Genomic DNA, 15,392 nt, shown 5'->3' with positions numbered 1-15,392 from the left:
TCTTATAATTAACAGGGTTGTTGCAATATTATTATACTTTCATTATATTGTGATCTTACGAATAATCCCAACGGTTTTTACCCTCCATTCCCGCCCATCCGCACGAGGGGCGCGTGATACAAAAAAGATGGTAGTTTCAATAAACAACTTTTGACGGATAATAAAATTTTTTGAAGTTTCATAAATTGTGAGCATTCCCAACGGCCTTGCCACTTTGATAAAATTAAAACAATAAATCGGAGTATTTTCTTTCCCACATTTATACCAATTTAATAATACTTCAAATGAAAAATCATTATAAGTGCTTGGTAATTTTTTTACTTACGTGGTTCGCACCTTTTTTTATTAAGAATATATAAAATATGTAATGTTAAAGGAGACTTCATTGAAATTTTATAATAAAAATCACGAGAGCATTATGTTATTGTTGTTATGTTGTTATTTTGTTGCAATTTAAAAATGTAATTCTATGAAATTGTCTTTCCAAATAAATCCTTTTATAATCGCCAATTCCATGTGAGTAAATTGTTCTCATAATTAAACATGCAAAACAAAAACAAATTGGGAAAAATTATTTTTGTTTTACTTTATAATTTTGGGAATATTTGTTCACATGAGATTCGTGATTCGTGATGAAATTTACTTTTAAATTTCAAAAATTGCAAAAAATTAGGCTTTGTGGTTAGCGTATCACCAACTTCAACAAATTTCGAATTTAAAATTTCCAATGTATGCAAAAAACTTGAATTCGTCTTGCGCAGGCCGCCCTCCGATAAGCAATTAGCATAAGTACAATTTTGATCACTTTCTTCATCCGTTCTGAAACCTAGTTTCGTCAACTCCCTTTTTGAGATTATACATTAATTTTCAAGTTCATCATATTCGACATCTTTGAGTAGACTGGTGAAATCTTCCGCTTAAAAAAATATTACTGCTCGTTATCAGGTAGCACGAATTTAAGGAAATGTCATAATTGTATTAAAAGTCAAATGGTTAACAACAACAACGAATACCATTAAATGAAACTACCTTCTTTTTTGTATCATGGAGGGGCGCAGTCCGCATGACGTACGGAACCAGTATTTTCAATTTTTGCGCCGAGTCACGACAGGCAGGAGTTTGTTAAGTGTCGAGATCTAAAACTGTTCAGCTACAGAACTAAATTCATCAGCTGATGTTATGTCTTTATGTTAATAATTCATTTATTGAGAGAGATATATCAAACGTGCTGGAATGAGAGTTAAAATCCTGGCATAAGCAACGGAGTGGGTCGTGCAATTCAAAATTAGTTTTGCAAGCTTTCAGAAATAGGGGACAAAAGTGTCTTGATACCTGGGAGGGAACATTCAGGCTAACTTCACCCAGAAGAAGCGGACTTGAAATTGAGCCTGTCAGTAATTTAACTATAAAAATCGATATACATACATATCTATTAAATTTTTACACAACATAGAATAAGAGATAGTGATATACAATGGTGGTGATATACAATTATCATTGAACTTTTGTCTGACATAACTTACATGAATCAGATCTGTGGAAATAATGTCAGACTTTACTGCCATGGGCCAAAAATCGATCGATGGTAGTAATTTCACGACATAACTCCCATGGATCCTATGTCACGGCTCGGTGGAAGTTATGTCGAAACCCCATAAATTAAAGCTTCAAGTTTTGTGGAACACTTGCGAAAATTCAAAAAATTTAAAAAAATTATCATCAATATTTCAACATTTCTAATGAGAATTTAAGAGAAGGGTATGTAGGTTTATAGCCTATTCAATTCCAGTATATAAAAGTGCAAGTTTCAAGTTGCTTGCTCGTGTCGATTTTCGAGAATTTTTTTTGTTAAAGGTATTTCGCATTTTATTCCATGCAAAGGCCGTTCTAAAAGTTTTCTATATTGAAGAAAATGCATAATACCGTCAGCAAACGAAATTATGTATTAAAAATCAACGCAAAATTTTAGCAACTTGAAACAAGAATCAAAAATTGTGTACGCCCAAGTATGAAACATATTTTATTTTGCTATATTATATATATTTTTATAAATGCACAGTGTGCTTTTTGAACACTACATGCGAATTAATCATAGCGCTTTCGACAGAAGCAGCATTTTGATATGAAACAAAATGGTTTTGAAAGCTAATGTAATTCCTTTTCACCGAAAAATATTGCCATTGAGCCACAATTACTCCTTGACCTTAAAAAAATTGGTCAAAAATAGTGTTCTTCGAAAAAACATGCAAAATCCACCGGATTTATTAAAAAAAGAAATTTTATATTTTTATTATACTAATATTATAGATTTTGAGACGAGCAACGCGATTCCACTGTTCAAAATTCGAAAAAAAATTGAACACCCCAATTGTAAAAATTTATTATTTATTATAATTATTTTATTTGTATGCAGCTGTGTATCCTTCACACAATTTTATCACTCGAAGAACAAGCGCGTTTTAGTGCTATTCAAGACCTTTAATTTGTGTCAAGCCCTTTGTCTCTAAGCCCTTTGAGAGCCAAATTATATTGAAGTAGATAGGACTTACCCCTGATTTTTCGCATTTTTTTTGTTTTTGTTGACTAGTTTTTTCCAATAGTAGACATTTATTTAATTAGAAGGTCTAAAAGCTTTATTTTATTTGATGGCAGTTATGAAGGTCTCCTGGCCCAGTGTGCGGCGGTTCAAAACTGTCAAAGAATTCAATAGCATATCGTCACTTGTCACACAATACCTCGCATCCGTGAGGTCGCATTGAAAACAATTTATTTTGGTTACCCTGTCTCAATGCTTCTCTACTTTACAAATTTAATAGTGGATAATTATAGTAGCAGCTCATATTTAGTACGTTTAGTTGGGAAACTATTCACAAATTTTGAAGAAAGTACATTTTTTCGCTCCTTTGTGAAATTTTTGGACTATCTTATACGTGGTATTGCATTTGGCGGATACGAGGTATTGCGCGCCAAGCAATTATCTATTTTGAAGTATACATATCGTCACCTGAAATTAAAAAAAAAAAAACGTAACAAACATCATCGCTGAAATGTAAAAAGTCATAACTAATAAAAAATTCAAAATTCACTTTTTGATTTATATGATGGATTTCATAGAATTACATTTTCCACATACTTTTATGACAAAAAATATATTAGCCACGACTTTTTCAATTTCAGTTGCGATGTTATTACATTTTTTGCATTACAGGAGACGATATGTACTCGTAGTTAGTATGATTGCCGTACTGAGTGCCATACCTACATAAGAGCGCTGAACTTGCCCTTGCCAGCTTGATTTTTTTCTCACTGGTATGTGTTGCTGGCCGCTGTAGTCAAAGGGTTATATACAACTTTTTGCAAGGAACGCGATGAATTGCCAAATGAAATGTTAAATGTCATAACTGGGAACTTGGTAAATCACCTGAAATCTTCATCAGATTATTTTTCGGATGGTCGTAGTAATATTAACTTGGTACAAAATCCATTTACGAAGCATTCATAGATCTTCAGAATACTTCGACATTTAAACACACCTTTGAATCTGTGTCTCTGAAAGAGTTTTGGGTTAGTGTTAAGAGTAAATATCATGAAGTCGCTAAAAATGCCATCTTAACTTTGCTTCCTTCTTTTACAACGTACTCTGTCAACAGGGTTTTCAGCTTACACTTATACAAAAAACAAATTCAGGTCGAAATTAGATGCTACCCCAGAAATGTGCATACAGTTTTCAGACATTATATCGAACTACTATGTTATACAATACCTAATTAATAACAGTGAAACAATTTCATTCTCTACATTAAGTTTTAGAGTATGTTTATTATTTCTAGTAAAAATTTGTATTCATATAGAAACTGCACTGCCTTTAACTTTTAGTAATTTAATGTGGGGTTTCATAAAATTAATGGGGTTTAGTAAGGGTTCTATCATCTTAAAAGTTTAAGAACCCCTGTCTTTTAGCACCTTCATTAGCCGCAGCTCTAGCAAGAAGCCAGTTGTACGAACCGGTTTCTAGGAAAACGTATATTTTTTAAATCCCGCGCTTAACTCTTACATGAACAGATCGTTTTAATCAAATGTTAGAAGACGATTCAAGAAACTTCAATAAAGTATACTTACTCTAACAGCCGGTTTCACCAGCAATTTAAGTGGAAAATGATTTTTTATTTTCTGTAAATTTTCACATAAAATTCAAAAAGTTAAAATAATTTTTTCACATAAATTGCTTTCGTGAAATAGGCTGTAACTGCCGCAGATTTAATTTTTACAAAATGTTTTAGCATCTGGTTTTATTACGGCTAGCCAAAAGGAGAATCCTTTCTTTTTGGGTTAAAATATAAATTTCTAACACATTATATTCCATACTCACCTAAATTTCCTCATAAGCACTTGGTAAAATTATTAAACGAAATGGAAATCGTTTCATTCCTTATTTCAAAATTATTACAACAATTTAGTTTTATTCATATGCATTTTTATTAATGATTGCTTATTATTTTACTAAGCTTACAATTGCCGTTATAAAATACTACATCAAATCAGTTTTAATATAATAGTAATATAATATGTATGTATTTTTTTTTATTTTATTAATCAATAACAAATTGAATTTACCTATCATTTGGGCATCAAAGTAATTGTAGTTATTTTATTACTCATTGCAATAAAATAAAACAATAAAAACATTGAGGAATCATGTTCGATTAAAAGAAAACAAATATTTAAATTGAGACCATTTAGAGAGATCATTAACGATGGTATTTATTAATTTTCCTCATGTAGAAATTGAACCTTTAGAAATAATTGTAAAATACTCGAAAACCAAATAAACAAAATTTGTTTAGTTCTTCCATTTTAATGATATCAGATTAGCGATAGTGAAACTTAAATAAAAATAACAAGCGGGTGGTCAACAGATTCACACTGTTGTCATAATGCGAAGCTTTTCGAAATCAAATTAAATACATTTTTTCTTCTGAGCAAATAATATGCATATTATGTATTTAAAATCTGCCCTGTAACTTTATAGAATTCATTTGTTATTCCAACATCTATAATTTTATATTGTTATTTTTTGTTCCATTAGCGGGTTAAAGACATACAGGTCAAAGGCATTTCATCACAGGAATGAAGCAACAAAAATTTAATTTGGCAAACTTAACAATTCTAAAGACACGCATAGGAAGAAATACAGCTAACAATAGATATTTTCTTTGGGTTAAAAATAAAACAGAAAATAATAATAGTAGGGAAGGATCACAGCACAGTCTATTAGGTAATACATACATACTTCTTTTAAACCGGTTTGCGTTATAAGTTTAAAATACACATTTATGTATTAATAATTTTTAGGTGGTTTAAAATAAATGAATCATGTGAAAACATCTTTAATAGATTTACATGTATGTATATAGTTCGAATTTCAAAATCATATATCGTCGTTTAAAATACAAAACGCATATCAAGATACAGCAAACCGGCACATATGACGTTATCGAAATTTTACAGTGGAGAGTAAAAATTGTGTTTGTTGTTGTTTTAACAGCATGCAAATTCCGTAAAGAGTTTTGGGAAGTGTTGCTGGAGTGACGGTCCTTGGCCAGATATAAATCTGGGTCGTTCCGGTTACCTAGACCCGACTGCCGTGGGTCTTATTTCAAAACGGGTTTCTCTTTTATAAAGCAATCCCATTTCAGGCTAGTTACAAATCGCTATTTTGGTACGAATAGATAAGACCAGCTGCCAGGTGCTTTCTGTGAGCAAAACTCATTTTTGGTGCAAATTTCAGTTACGCGGTTTTGAACTTTAAACGACGATATGTACATAAATATGTATGCAAGTACATATGTATATAAGTGTGTATACAGCTTTACAAAAACCTCACTAACTCAAAACGGTGCCTTGCAAAATCGTGTTTTCTTTTTGTTCTGTTAATGACATTTAGTACGTCTACTGTAAAAGTACAGTTAATGATTTTCAGTGAGCAAACACCTAAGGACTTTCAAGATATTTGGATTCATAAAATCAGTACACATTTAGGCTTTACAAACATTTTTCTTTTTAAATGTAAAATGCTCTGATTAGTGTTAATTTGCTATTTTTGCACATTCATACAATCCCGAATCAAGTGTTATATGATATCTGTATTTATATGTATGTATATACATATATATATATATAAAGTTTATATATATATATATATATATATATATATATATATATAAATTTTATATATATATATATATATATATATATATGTGTTTATATATATATATATATATATATATATATGTCCATATAACATTTACCTACATTCAATTAAGTATCTTCTTATCTTTTGCATAATATTCATTAGTAATTATCTCTTAACTAGTTTATATTGCGGTTATAAGTAAGTATATATGTATGTATAGTAGGTATGTAAATATGTATAAGAGGTTAATTAGTTAGAAAATACATTGATTGTGTGCTCGTATAATTCCCTCATCAATTATATGTATGTACGTGGGTTAATAAACCCTTACACAAATATTTGCTTGTGATAGTAAATTTTGATAGTTATCGATAATGATCATATGCATACGCAGGTGGATATTTTTTGTGTGGTAGTATTGGTATGGGTTATATTGTAATTAGGAATTAAAAATCAAAAATAAAGGAATTTTTCCGGCAAAGCAAGTCCTCATACAAGTTTAAAAAATTCATCGATGTTCAAGATAATTATCGCTTAAAACTATAATCATAAAAAAACTAAAAAGCTTTTAAATAAAAACTCTCTGAGAAAATTTAAAGTAATTCTAAAGTTTAGAGTACTGTTTGGAGCCTTCGTATTTGGCTATTTTTTAGGAAACAAGAAAGTAAACTACTTGAAAGGTTAAGTCCGCAGATACTCAAGTCTCTACTGCATTCACAAGTTAAGGCAACAGCCCAACAGGAAGTGTGACGAAGAAGAAAGAGATTGCTTCTGCCCGCATTTTAAAAGTCCTTGCAGTCAGAACAAGACCTGGACATAAATCACGTTACTTTGAAACGATTGTTGTTCAAACGATACTGACAAAACGTATGTTTATGCAGATTTTTTAAGCTTGCGGTGTTTTGTCTTCTGAGGGGATTCCATTTTGGGACGTATTTTCAAATCCGCCCAGCTCACGTAAATCTTAATATTTTTCTAAAATATTTTCAATGAAGTTTTCAAATATACTAAATTTTGTAATTGCTGTGGAAAAACCGCAACTTTTTTTGGTGATGCAGTTTGCAATATATATGTAAGTCCTCGAATAAAATGTCGGGGAGAATTTTTTGATCAAGACCCAAAAGAAAACCTAAGCATTAGCTGGTTAAGTTTAGTAATTTTATGAGTGATTTTTGTACTCTTTGTAACAAACATAATTTGAATGTAGCTCTTATTAGCCACCGGCTTGCCCACCCCTGTTATAAAAATACAAAGGATTGACCGAGGACGCGTTCCGGTTTTGGTTCAATTCAACACGAGAACAAAATGTATTGTCAAGAACGTTCCCACAAAAGAACCAAACGGTAAAAAAGGTATTGAAATTAGTTTGAACGTGAACAAAATGAGAACAAAAGGCTCGGGAACGTTTCCGCAAAGAACAAAATGCGAAGAAAACTCTCGGGAATGTTCTCAAAAAGGACTAAAATGTGAAATCAAACTCTCGAGAACGTTCACAAGAAGTACAGAATGAGAACGAAATTTTCGGGAATTTTTCCAATGAGAAAGAAAGTCTCGGGAACGTTCTGCTATAGAACAAAATTTTTGAGAATTTAACGTTAAGAATGAGAGGTGTGTCTGCGTGTGCTTATGAAAAATCGTTTCAGTTGGGACAATGATTGTTAATTTTAAGCCAGAGGAAAGATGGATCATTTTAACTTCCAGATCGTTTGTTAATAGGGTGGACTATCCATGTATGGAACAAATTTTAATTTTCTGAGCTAAAGAAAAAAGTTCGTGTCTTAAGTTGACTTAATTCTCGCGAATAGTTCAGAGAAGATTTGGTCCCGTTTCATTATCTTGCCAAACTGTTCTACGAGAGAAAGTTCCTTAGACGTCTGTTACCGTTTTGTTCTTTACCAGAACATTCCGGAGACTTCTGTTCCCATTTTGTCCTCTTAAAAAAGTCCCCGAACATATTGTTTGCATTTTTTTGCTTCGGGAACGTTCCCGAGTTTTTGTTCTTATATAATTCCCGTTGAGAACGTTCTCGTCAGTTTTATTCTCACTTTCGTCCCTGTGGAAACACTCCCAAACGCTTTTTTCTCATTTCAGTTTGGGCTTTAAGCAAGTTTTTAAGAAAACTACAAGAGCGACATTTAGTTTCGATAATACCTTTTGTTCTCGGTCCCTGGTACAAAGTAAAATTTCACAGTGCCCAAACCAAACAGGTTTCACATGGTTTCACACCAAAAATGGTATTTAGTCTTAAAGTTCCCGTTGTTGCAAAAAAACTATTACTCAGTCAACTAAAGCGCACTTTTACAAGGCTTACATGCCTAAAGTCTAATTAACGGTGGATTTGTGAAACATACAAATATTAATACAAGCATATAGTATGTTTTTTTTGACTAGTTTAGACAATAAGTGGTCTATAAAAAGTGGACAATTGTAAAGATAATTTATTTGTGGAATGAGTGACATCGATTGTGATTTATTACATACTTGTTTTTGTATATTCTACCTTCTTATAGCTAAACGTTTTGTTTAAGTTATAGCTTATTTATGTATGTATGTAGTTGTGCAAATTAAATGCAACATTTGAGCCGCACTTGTGCTTGGAAAACCGTTGAGTGGTTGCCTGGAAACTATGTATGCATATATTTCCTCTTACTTAATTTTGCTTAATTATTACGGCAATCATTTATTTAATATCTAAGTGTGTATGTTTTAGGCGACAGAAGAGTAAATCAGCGATGGTTGGTAAGTGAATAGAAAAGTCAGAAAGTCGGCAATGGAACACTTGTAAATGGTGTTTATGTATGTCAAACTATTGTAAGAACTAGTATGTTTCGAATGTCATATTTTTCACATTCGCAAATGCGAATGTTAGAAATAGCGTTAAGAAAGCTATAATCAACTTAAGTCACCGTTCTTATTACTTAATTTTTTTTTAAATTATTAGAACATAGAACGAGAGCTTAACCTATGCAGAGTTTAAATTATTTCTAGGTTGCTTATAAGACTTTTAGCAGTACTTGTTGAAGGCCCATCAATTTGCTTGATATGCTACTTAACCGTTTAGCGCCTGAAGCTAAAAGCCGGTTATTGCCCGCATGCTGGTTAGAAAGACTCATGAACGAAAGACACAAGATCCCGCCTTCCCGAAAGAAAGAAAAAAGTTATTTTCTAGCTGTTGAAATCTCGACGCCATCTTTGTTGTAAGAAGTAAACAACGAAGAGAACAAAAAAAACCGCGTAATTGTTGAATGCATGAATAATCATTTTTATTATGCAAATTGTTCTATAAATCATGTCGTTGTGTTGAATTATTCTTTACCGTATGTGTGCACACGTTGTCACAAGCGAAAATTAAGAAAATTGCAGCAAAAAGCCACCACCAAATTGTAAATAACGAACAAATGTAAACAAACGGCTAATGTCAAAGTCGCCCAACTTTTTTCCTAAATGCGATTATAACGGGCTACTAAGAAGAAGGCGAAATCTTGTATTTTTGGTTCATGAGAAAGACTTAGAGCCATTTCAACAATATTAGAGTGAACTCTCTGCCCATGTACACATTCGCATTCGCAAAACATTCGTATCATTCGATGCGAATGCGAATGTGTAAAATGATGCGAATTATTCACATAACGAATGCGAATCCAAATATTCGCAACTTCCCTGGTAGGAACGCTTAATAATAAACATACATACATACCATACATATATACATACCAGGGATGGAATTTAAATATTTGAAATGAGGCCGCAATCGGATAAAAAATGTGCCGCAATATAGATTAAAGGGCCGAATATTGGAAGGTTGTTTCCCCATTTTAGCTTTCTTGAAAACCTAAACATTTCAGACCATTTATTTGCTTATAAATTCGGGGATGGCAATAGACTACTGTGTCAAAGATATAAAAATGAGAGAAAAATATATGTTTTAATAACATCGTAGAAATCAGTGTTAACCATGCTTCCTTGAACTCGAAAATTGGAAAAGATATGATTGAAATCAGTGTTAACCATGGTTCCTTGAACTCGAAAATTGGAAAAGATATGATTGAGTTTTTGAAGTTTCCATGAAGCAAGAGTTAAGAACTCAACGAAATAGTTTCTTAAAAAACTTATTGAAAAAAGATAAAGAATGAAAACCCGATTCTGCATAAAAATATTTAAAAAATTCTTCAACGAAATCATAATGAGATTTTTGATGCTGCTTTTAACTTTTTTCAAAGATTGGTTTAAGAAAAACTTGAATAAGTGGGACCAAAACTATTTAGATTTAGATTTATGAGGTATCACTGGTTGGTATTTAACCATTTTTTTTATTTTTTGCAAAATTTAACTCATTCGCGTCCCTTTACCAATAGAAATAAAAGAATAAATGAAAGAGAAAATACCTTTCCAATAATACCTCATAAGTGTATATCGGAATAGTTTTGGTCGAGTTATTCAAGCTTTTCTTACACCAATATTTGAAAAGAGTTAGAAAAGTATTAAAAATCTTATTATTACGATTCCGTTGAAACATTTTTTTTAATGTATTTATACAGATTTTTTAGGCTTGAACTGTTTTCTCATCTGAGGATATTTTTTCAAAAAATTATTTAAGAAACTTTTTATTCATAAAAAACTAAATTTTTGGAAGTATTTTCAAATCGGTTCAGCTCACGTAAATCTTATTATTTTTTCGAAATATTTTGGTGCAAGTCTTAAAATTTAATAGATATTATAATTCCAAAGGAACCACAATACCGATTGTTTTTTGTATGGGGAGCGAGGCAGTCTAATATTGTACATACGTTGGAAAGCCGAAAAAATTTAAATTTTATTAGCATAACCATATTTTTTAATCTAAGTACGCAAAGGGCCGGGTGGCATTAAAAAGAGAGAAAATAGCACGATTGTGCATACTTTTCCATCCCTGGTAAATACATAGGTACATATGTATGTACTATATTATATGCAAAATTTTCCTGTATAAATGCTTTTAAATTGACCAAGTTGCCCTAAGTTTAATTATATCAAATTATGTTTAACAATGCAAAACTTGCAACTCCTCATTTACATACATACGTTCCCTGCCCGAAAATTTCGACTTCTCCATCCACTTGCCTTATTTTGGAGACTCCTTAAAGCAATGGAAATTATATTATTGGCAATGTTTTCTTATTACTCACACGCATATGTATGTAGTATTTTGTCACATTCATGCATACAATTAATGCTTATCTGCTTCCGTTTCCTGTTTCTCAACTGCATCAGCTTCCTTCTTCCCATCCTCGACAGGTGTATTAACGCTTTCAATACCTTTCTCTCCGTTAATTTCTTCTTTAGTTGCCTTAGCAGCAGCGATGTCACCATCTTTTTGCTTCTTGTCGCTCTTTTTCTCCTTGACGTTTGCGTCCTTCTTACCATCTGTGCCATTTTCTGTAGCTGGTGCTGTCGCTGCTGATGCTGCACGCTTAGCTCGCAACTTGATGCGTTGCGCCGGTCCAGCAGCCGTGTTGGCACAGTTGCAGATGGCATCAAAGATGCGCACCACCAAACCGCGCGCACGATTCACCATTTTTCCATTCTTTAAATCTGGTATAGTAAAACCTTTTTATGTCAAGTATTGTGTGGTTGTGCGTTTTTTTATTTAAATACATATGTTTGTGATGTATTTTTGCAGGCATAATTTGCATTAATTTTAAGCGATGGTTTCAATTTATTGAGGTTTGATGGGGGTGCAGAGCAAAAAGGTGAAAATTGCGAAAAAATACAGCATTAGCATTTGAAATCATACATGCAACAAAGGACAAGCACAAACAACAATTGAAAAAAAAACGAATACTACAAACAACAGCAAGACTTAATAGCCGCTTCAAGAGCTTATAAAAATCACTCATACGCCACACTATCGTTTGTCATGCGTTTCTAACGAGCTTCAATTGATTTGATGATGCCAGTACTTTGGCTACATTGTGATCAATATTTACCAAAATATAATTAGTAGCTTTCAAATCATTTAAAGTTTGTAGCAATTAGTTTTTGTCGCCTAACGCTGTAACTGTTTACCTGCTATTTTAATTACCCGATAATGCATTTCAGATTGTTGCACTTAAAAAAATAGTATCACTGAATATCCACTTATAATCACTTGGTATATCATTTAAAAATTTCTTTAAATTTTTTAAGTAAAATAAAAAAAAAGAATGTAATAGTTTTACTGTGCGTGATAAAAATCAGAATGCTGAGACTATTTGTACATCTAACGAACAATTAGAGATCTGGAATGATCGTTTGACCTATCTACATACATGTACATATGTATATGTACAGTGCAGTCCACCGCCTCCAAAATGGAGGGAACTTTTTATTGAAAACTCAAAAATTAAACCTACCAAATCAAGGGTGCTCTATCATCTGGTGGTACATCGACCTTGTTCAACCTCTAAATGACCTTCGAACTTCAACTCGTTCTGAACTTCTTAAATTAGTAAAGATACTTTTTATTGGAAAGCGATAATTTTAAATTACCAAGCCGGGGATGGTCTATATTTTGGTCGTATTACCGATTCCGGCTAAACAGACCGGAAGTCCATTCTAGAAAAAAATGTCCGACAAATGATATGTATTTTTGTTCGCAGAATCCGGATGGACAATAAAATATGCGTGTCTAATTAAAAAAAGGACTTCCGGTCAGTTTAACCTAATTCCGGTCGAAACCGAGACGCAGAAATACACCAAAAGATAGAGCATCCCCGATTTGGTAGGTTATTCAATAAAAAATATTTTGCTTCAATTTTACAGGGGTGGACTGGTAGTCTAGGATCCGGCTCTCTCTTTTTAATAAAGCGATTGCATACCTGACCAGTATATTTCAGGACGAGTGGATAAGGATTGAGCCAAGAGCTTGTGTGGGCAAATCCAAATTTTTGCAGCTAATGCCAGTTACGCGGTTTTGCAGAATGACGATACGCGGTTTTGTACTTTAAACGACGATATGTATACATATTTACGCCTTTCATATGCAGTATATGGCCTGGTAAATTTATTTACCAATGGACTGACCTCAGCATTGCCATTATTCAGCCCATATTAACTGTGCTGACATCGCTAATCTGAACATCGACATCGTTAGTCTGAATTAATCCACTTTAACAAGACATCCTATACCTTATGCGATGGTGCGATTTGAAATGCACTAAGGTAAAGGGCGTACCAACCATGCTCATGGAGCTTTACCCCATGCCGAGTCCTTCTTGAAGGACAAATAGCCAGCAGCAGTATTTTGTCCTCTCTCTTATTAAATATTACCTTGGCTGTTGCAATGCGAGATGCAACATGAAGAGGTAAAATAATCGGATTGGGCCTACTTGAGCGACTTGAAGGCTAAAAATACTTGGATGACAGTTGCGATTTAACTGAGAGGCCTTTAGATATTCAAGCTAAACTCCACGCTATAGTGTCTCATGCTGGCAAGGAAAAAGCAAGCATTTAGAATGGTTAAAAGCATTTGATGATCTTAATGATTATTCAAATTTACAAGGCTCCGGCTATTTAACTTGAATTTTAAATCTGTCCTTCTCTATGGATGTCTCCAATCTGTCATCAACCATTGCCGCCGAAAGATTCCACTCATTACCTGACTCGAGGTCATTCCCAACCAATTACTGTGGGCGCTTACACAACAAATTTTTAAGACCAAGTGGTCTTGGATTGCCCACACGCTACGTAAGTCAGCTGATTGCATCGCAAGAAAAACTATCGACTGGAATCCATCTGGCCAAAGACGAGTGGTGAAATTCATTTAGCAAGCAAATTCGAGCTTTCCCTAACCCTAATAACGAAAGGCCCTATCTAATTTGGTACAGAATTCCATGTTGTACAAAAGTCGGGAGGTACACATGAAAAGCGATATTTCATATGTTTATGTGTCTTATACCACACATTCCCAAGTTTCATAATAATTTTATTCCGTGTACTGCGTCCTATGAAGATTATAAAAGTAACTGAAACTCGCAGCGGCGAATCATGAGTTTTTAGGCGGTTATACGATTAGTTTCTCTACAAAAACTAAAAGATTATAAAAAATTGAATCTATTTTAAATATTGAATAACATACGGAAATGCTTTTTGGTTTGAATATAATAAGAAATTTTCTACCGTTATTAGCGTGTATTATAGGTGTTAGTGCGGTGAGTGATATTACATAATGTTGCAAAACTACCTACAAGATTTAAGTTTACAGAAATCAAAATTGATGAAAGTAATTAAATAGTCTTGAAAAAATTGTGCTTTTGGCAAAAATCAAGATTTCAACATATATTAAGTAATAAAAACGTTGTTAAAGTGCTAAAATTAAATTTTCCTCATTCGTTTTGCAAAAGTTTTACAAATGACATCACTAAAAACGGACGGATTAAAATATCACCAGAAATAAAATCACAAAAGTTCCAAAACAAAACCGATTGCCAGATATTTTTTTCGCTACCATAATTAAAAAAAAAAATAAAAAATTGGCGAACACTGAAATTCTTGGTGGTTTAATTGCGATTAAAAGCGGTTGAACACTTAGTATTTATGGTCGTTTAAAAAAGATATTAAAGGGTTTAAATATAATGATTTAAATCAGGGACACGGTGTTCCATAACGATTACTAGGTGAGAAATATTTTTTATTTTGCCGATAAGAGTTATAACCCAAACCCAACGTTCACTTTTTAAGTTGCCTGATAACTGTAATATGTTTTCCGTCGCCAATAAGAGTTTTTTTTTTACGTAACACCGTTTAAACTCCGTCTTGAAAATTTTTTAAATCGGATAAAATCACGCCTTCTAGAAATATTGCCAGCTTTGAGCTTTCGAAAATTATCGGTTTTAAACCGTTTAAAACCGTTTCGTTTTTCAAAACCGAAACCATAACCGTTATCTTGACTTGAAAAGGAACGAAACCGAAACCGAGACCCCTATTGCAAGTGTCGACTAGTAGTAGATAAACGACTCTAATTCAGGCGTGGTGTTAATGCTGGTAACCAAATAAACGAAGTCGTCTACTTTTTCAAACTTGTAACTGTCAACAGTGACGTGGGTACCAAGATGCGTATGCTCTGACTGTTTGTGTGATGACAGGAGATACTTCGTTTTATCCTCGTTCACCACCAGACCCGTTCGCTTTGCTTTTCTATCCAATCCCGAGAAGGCAGAACAGACGTAGCCCTTGTTTTTAC

General features: G+C 32.9%; 2 protein-coding genes across 2 annotated transcripts in view; one reads left to right on the top strand and one right to left on the bottom strand.

Moving 5' to 3' along the window:
- Window positions 1-10,833: 10,833 nt before the first annotated feature.
- LOC118740045 lies at window positions 10,834-12,266 on the bottom strand. The gene is made up of 2 exons (XM_036471542.1): window positions 12,239-12,266; window positions 10,834-11,779 (listed from the first exon to the last, which is right to left on the bottom strand). Exons 1-2 carry the CDS (start codon window positions 12,264-12,266, stop codon window positions 11,400-11,402), a joined length of 408 nt encoding a protein of 135 aa, XP_036327435.1. The 3' UTR covers window positions 10,834-11,399.
- Window positions 12,267-13,324: 1,058 nt separating this feature from the next.
- Window positions 13,325-15,392, top strand: part of LOC118738796 (general odorant-binding protein lush) — a 26,821-nt gene continuing 24,753 nt past the window's right edge. The window contains exon 1 of the mRNA XM_036469778.1: window positions 13,325-14,361. Within this exon, the coding sequence (XP_036325671.1) occupies window positions 14,293-14,361 (69 nt within the window). The 5' untranslated portion in view covers window positions 13,325-14,292. The remainder of the gene's footprint in view (window positions 14,362-15,392) is intronic.

The sequence above is a fragment of the Rhagoletis pomonella genome, unplaced genomic scaffold (assembly GCF_013731165.1).
Source record: "Rhagoletis pomonella isolate Grant_MI unplaced genomic scaffold, Rhpom_1.0 Rhpom_scaffold_00005, whole genome shotgun sequence".
Lineage (NCBI taxonomy): Eukaryota > Metazoa > Arthropoda > Insecta > Diptera > Tephritidae > Rhagoletis > Rhagoletis pomonella.
Note: the sequence above shows the minus strand (reverse complement) of the source record. Positions and strands in the feature narration are given on the sequence as shown.

Excerpts from the sequence above, each read along its gene's own strand:
- LOC118740045 (XM_036471542.1), bottom strand. The coding sequence starts at position 12,266 with ATGCATTATCGGGTAATTAAAATAGCAG. Across the intron at positions 11,780-12,238 it reads TCGGGTAATTAAAATAGCAG|GTTTTACTATACCAGATTTA; the intron begins GTAAACAGTTAC and ends TGACATAAAAAG.